This window comes from Hydra viridissima, unplaced genomic scaffold, assembly GCF_058129835.1.
Source record: "Hydra viridissima isolate aposymbiotic clone 2 unplaced genomic scaffold, HvirCarnegie_v1 scaffold_8, whole genome shotgun sequence".
Taxonomy (NCBI): Eukaryota; Metazoa; Cnidaria; class Hydrozoa; order Anthoathecata; family Hydridae; genus Hydra; species Hydra viridissima.
In genome coordinates, this window is record NW_028324307.1 from 7,509,001 (window position 1) to 7,515,000 (window position 6,000).

The window sequence follows — 6,000 nt, forward strand, 5'->3', positions numbered from 1 at the left end:
TTTAATCGAACTCCGATGCGATTCCTTTCAGAAAAATTTTCTCTTTTAAACATTTACTATGCAAAAGCAAAAAAAGGTTTTTCCAATTTTCTGCAATACAAATGAAAGATATATCAAAATAATACCATGCGTGTACATTTCTGTAAAGCGTTTTCTTCTTGCACCAATAGCTTTGATAGATAGAGCAGAAAACAAAGCAGCAGCAAAGATTTTCATCGGTTGAAACAAAAACACGTCTTGAGCCTGGTCGAAGTTTTTACAAATAAACAAAAAAAAAAAAAAAAAAAAAAAATAGAAACAGAAAATAAATTGCAATACTGTTTGGTATTCAAATAAAGTGTTTTAAATACCACGTTTTAGATATATGCAGAGTAAATTAAATACAGGAGCAGTGATAGAAAATACAATCTTTAGTAAATTCTTTAGTGCAATTGAAGGAAACCTTAATAGACGACTCTCTACTTTTTATTGCACTTAATTTACATTTAAACACAATTCTCATTTACCAAGCAGAGCGTCACAGTAGCCAACCAATCCAGAGACTTTTTATTTCCAAACGACATTCCATACAAAATCACAATTGAAGAACAGCTTAAGATTGTTCCTACGCAAATAAACCAAGTGATGTGGAGAAACCAATGGGGAAGTTTAAAAGATTTTTTCCGTCTTATGCTTCTCGTATTATTCAAATGATCAAATTCGATACTGATACTTGAGTCGCTTGAAGCGTTTTTGGAACTGTTTTCTAGATATAGAAGAAAGAGGAAAAGTTATTAAAAAGTGATCTATAGCAAAAACAAGTTATAACTTTTAGAACATTTTTAGACAAGGTTATGTAAACATCTTTTTGATTTGATCCAAGAAAATATTTGAAGAGGAAAGAGAAAACCACCTGCTGACGAATCCTTTTCAGAAAAAGCTTTATTCGAAGGTTTCTTATAAGGCTTTGTATGGCGAAACACTCCAATAAAAATCAAATTGATGGGAATTGTAATGCAAGCACAAATAAAAGCTACGTAAACCTAAAGAAAGAAATTTTAAAATCTTATTTCTTCAGGAATGTAAACAGAACGACTGACTGGTGACAATCTGCACTGTTTTATAAAACAATGCCGGTAAATTTACAATAAAAAAAAACAATTTTAAGTACATGACGCCAACTGATAGCAAAGCCTTCAGATTTATTCTCGATCGATTTTGTGACTGAAAACTCTCGGCCAAAAAACATTGTGCTAGCTGTCATTCCTGTCAGCAATAGAGAAACAGCAACAGACAACCTTTGACAGCGAGTAAAATTACTTCCAGGCGGACGAGCTAAGATTGAGAACCATAAATGATTTTCAAAAAACCCATGTCGAACTTTTATTGAAAACTGATGATCGAATTGTGACATTTCTTCAGATGCAGTAACTGGTAGAACACAATCTAGAGAGCACTCCTCATGTTCAACTGAAAGCCAACGTGTTGCAAAAAAATGAAAACGCCTTTTAGTTTGTATGTCAACAACCTCAATGTTCCTAAATCACAAACCACTAATCATAGTGCTGTTTCAATTGTTTTACAGAAACTTGAGCTAATGCAAAATGAAAAGAATTTTTAAACTTTGGTGCTACCTTAAATACCATCCACCACCTTTATTGTCATGCCAGAGTCGAATGTAACATAAATCACCAAGACAATCAGATGTAGTCATAATGAAAGTATCTGAGCTTGATCTTTGAAAACAACTCCTCTTTGAATCTTTCAATCTTCTTACCCCTGAGTCATCAAGCTCTCCTATTCGATACCAATTTAAATTTATGTGTGTGTGTGTGCGTGCGTGTGTGTGTGTGTGTGTGTGTGTTATTTATTATATATATTTGTATTTAAAAATCTGTATATTATTATATATATATTTGTATATAAAAATCTGTGTAAATATGTATGTGCATATATGTTGTAGTAGAAAACTTAAACATTTACCAACAACTGTGAAGAAAATGTTTGATTTCGTGCCTGCATTCCTTCGATTACCAGTGTTGACAGTTATCTGGTACATGTAACTATCTTCCTTTCGATTATCTAGTAGTGGACAAACACCTATCTAAAAGCAAAAAGCCATTACTGTTAGAAACCAAACAACTTTAACGTTTTTTTCACCAAAGTGTAATGTAAAAGCTGGATTCTACGTATTGTCTTAGAAAAAAACACCCTCACAATTACAAACTTTGTACCTTTGTAGCATCTTTTTTGTCGATTTGCCGAGCGAATACTAAACCTAAAATCCAAATCATTAAAACAGATGCAATAACCACAAGAAGCACATAGCCTTGTTTTATCAAGAGCAAAGAGGGTGTTTGCAAAACATTCGGTTTAACATAAAATCCGGCAAATGCAGTCAAATGTGTGCATTTACAAACCGTTGTTGAAAAGGTAGTTGTCTCAATATCAAGCTGAAAATTAACAAAGAAAAAGAAGAAATGAACTCCCTTTGTATTAAGAAAATGACAGCAATTTATGCTTTTTATCAGATATCCCAAACTATTATGCATTACGGCATAAAATATACAGTATAAATTCTTTTATACTTCACATCCATCAGACATCCATTTGCTTTTGGTTTCATCCCAGTAACTGCATTGGCTACAGAACGATTTCAACTCGTACTCAAAATTTCCTTTGTATTCCTTTATATCAAACGTGTATGGATTCGCTTCTATGGTTTTGTTGGGCATGGGACCATCATAAAAAAGGGAAAAAAAGAGTGCAGTTTTGTTGAGAAAAGCATAAGTTGAGTTCTGAAAACTCCACAAAACTATATTGCCATCTTTAAGTAATTTTGCTTGCTGGTGTCGCTCAATTGACAAGGAAACTCCAGCATCAGATGCAGTAATGTTTGCTTGTGGGTTGACAGATATTTTGGAATACTTGTTCATTAAGTTATTGCCATAACTTGCACTTACATTGATGATAGCAGTTTGGGGATTAATTGATAGAACTGTGCCATTTTTATTGACGATGAGTTTAACGTCATAGTCGTTTTTACTCGGAACTTTCCCATACTGCATGTATACGAAAAGTGTCGTCAAGTTCTCAGGATCATTCAAAGGCCTAAAGCTCAGCATCATGTTGCACAAATCTGATGTCAAAGCAAGTGAATACACTTGAGCATCTTCAGGCGTTGACAATGATATGTTCTGACCGGTTAACTTTTCAGGAATGTTTTTTATAGCAATAATAATTGGTTGTTGCAAATTGTTCAACTCTATTGGAAGTCTTTCAGGTGTTGACAAAGATAGATGCTCTGACTCAGACGCAATATTTTGTGACGTTTCTGAGTCCCAAAAAAAAGGCTGATTTTTCATTCGAAGATTCTAAAAAGCAAATATATTCATACTAAAAAAAATTACGATCAAAGGAAATTTATTTTAGCAAAACCAAAGATAAGAAAAATGTACTAGACTCTTTTGGGTATTCTAGCATTTCAGTCATTTTGTGTACTGAGCTATTCAATTTGGATACAACACTTAACTGATCTTCAAATCCTTAGTGACTTTTGCTTTGGAGAATGTTTTTAAGAATTTAGGAGATTCAAGAGTTTTACAGCTCTTTGTTCTTGAAAGAACTCAAACTTTAATATTGTTACAGCAGAATGGGTCATAATCATTAAATGGTAATCAGGTGTGTCATTTAGCAAACAATGATAAACCCAAATACAAAAAGGAAAGTACTGAAGAAAATGAGCGTTTTTTAATACAAGATAATAGCTGATAGTTATCCATATACTAGTAGCTTCAAAAATATCTACTTAATTTGAGATTATTTCTTTCTGTTTTCCTTTTAGTTTATAACAAAACCTTCGTTTGTCTCTTTTTTAATATTTTTTGTTGTTGTTGTTGTAATGATGAGCTGTAAGATTTGAAGCAAAATTTGCAAATGCTGCACAAACAAGTTGATAATAGTTTAAACTCAAGTTATTGATAGAGCTCTCATGTACTGAGTGATTTTTATGACTGGATCTATCTTTTTCTTGTTCACATAAATTTGATTTTTTGTTTTCATTGCTTTTTAATTAACTTTCATTTGTTTAGTGGTGAACTTAAATTTACGTACTTCTCGCTTAACCTTTTTTGGTAAAAGAAACCTTTTTTTGAGTTAGAAAATTAAAGTTTGATTTGAATCTGAGTTATCAATTAGATATAAATTTTGATTTTAAATAAGTAGCTTTTGAACTCAAGTTTGCAATGTCACAAATTTTGGCAAAATGAAATTTGTACCATGAAGATAACTGAGCTACAAATTTTGTTCTGACTTTGGATTCCAATCAACTTTAGTTTGAACTAAGTTTGTGTTTTGAAAATAAAATCTTCAACTTTAAATAAAACATACATTTAAGAAGTGATTCTTACTTTAGAGAATGTTTTTGAGACTTTGGGAGATTCAAGAGTCTAATTGATCTTTGTTCTTGAAAGAACTCAAGGTGTAATGCTGTGACAGCAGGTTATTCATGGAAACGAACGAGTCAAAAAGGTGAGTTATTGCAAGTTAATGGGTGTCTTTTGTTAAAAAAAAATCTTAATCAATTATTTTAATTATCATGAAAAATCAACCAAATAAATAAAGAAGACAATTATCATTATTTTTCATTTAACGGCAACCAGATGTTTCATTTAGCAAACAAAGATAAAACCGGAAACAAAACAAAAAAGTACTAAAGATAATGAGCAATTTTTGACATCAGATAATAGCTGATAGTTATCCATTAGTACCCTCAAAAATGTTTACTTTATTTGAAATTTTGTTTCTTTCTGGTTTCTTTTTGGTTAATCATTAAATCTTCATTTGCCACTATTTTTGTTTTTTATCTTTGTTTTATTCAATGATGAGCTGTATGTTTTTAAGCACTTTGCAAATGTTCCAAAAAAACAAGTTAATAATAGTTTCAAATCCAAGTTATTGATAAGTTGTACATTCATATAATGAGTGACTTTTATGACTGAGTTTCAGTTTTTTTTCTTGTTCACATAAACTTGTTTTTTTCTTTTTGTTGTTTTTTAATTAATTGTAGTTAAATGCTTAGTGGAGAACATAAAACTATATACTTCTTGCTTATCCTTCTTTGAGAACAGAACTGAAGTTATGAAATTAGAACTTGATTTGAATCTGAGTTATCAATTAGATTTAAGTTTTGATTTTAGAAAAGGAGCTTTGGAATATAGGTTTTCCTTACCATACACTTAAGTAAGGATAAAAGTCAGGGTTAATTGTAATAAGTCAGTAAGGATTGGCTGAATTTTTAAAACCTAAACGCAAATTCACAAATTTTGGCAAAACAAACTTTTCACCACAAAGTTAACTCAGCTAAAAACTTTGATCTGACTTTGTATCCAAACCAACTTCAACCTAAGTTTGTGTTTTGAAAACAAAATGCAATCTTTAAATAAAACATACATTTAAGAGAATAACAGTTGCTTTTGCAGATGTATTTAAAAAACTCTCAGCATCAGAAAAAGTAAAACCATAAAAATCATCTTCACCAGAAACTGGAGGCATGCCAATAGCAATCTCGCTTAAATTATAACCAAATCTTTTGTTAGCCACAAGACTGAATTCATGGGTATCAACAATAGTGGCGTTTTCAACTGGAGCTTTAAAACTGAGTATAGCATAAAACACATTATCCAAAGATTGTAGTAACTTTGATACAACTTGAACACTGACCTGAAATGTGTGAAACAAAAGAAATCATTAAGATTATAAGACCTGAAGAACAGCCAACCTTTGATCACTTTTTCTTTACTGTATGAGAATCAAATGTCAAGTTTAGTTTTCTGTTTACAAACTTTTATACATGTAGTAAAAGAGATATAGGCAAGGTAGACCTAAGCGAAGGAGTTAACTATTATTAGGGGTCTGTAACAACAAGATCTTCATAACATATAAAAATATTAAACAATAGTAATAAATACTATCAGTAATTTGTTATTTTGCATTGTTTTGTGTGTAACCAACAGTTGTCTA

General features: G+C 31.2%; 1 protein-coding gene across 1 annotated transcript in view; it reads right to left on the bottom strand.

The window, feature by feature from the left end:
• LOC149884816 (uncharacterized) overlaps positions 1-6,000 on the bottom strand; it is a 38,431-nt gene that overhangs the window by 3,701 nt on the left and 28,730 nt on the right. Inside the window, exons 27-35 of the mRNA XM_090095764.1 lie at positions 5,431-5,700; positions 2,568-3,353; positions 2,214-2,432; positions 1,963-2,083; positions 1,614-1,776; positions 1,151-1,517; positions 893-1,022; positions 507-745; positions 126-243 (exon numbers count right to left, since the gene is read on the bottom strand). Coding sequence (XP_089951890.1) covers positions 126-243; positions 507-745; positions 893-1,022; positions 1,151-1,517; positions 1,614-1,776; positions 1,963-2,083; positions 2,214-2,432; positions 2,568-3,353; positions 5,431-5,700 — 2,413 coding nt within the window. The remainder of the gene's footprint in view (positions 1-125; positions 244-506; positions 746-892; positions 1,023-1,150; positions 1,518-1,613; positions 1,777-1,962; positions 2,084-2,213; positions 2,433-2,567; positions 3,354-5,430; positions 5,701-6,000) is intronic.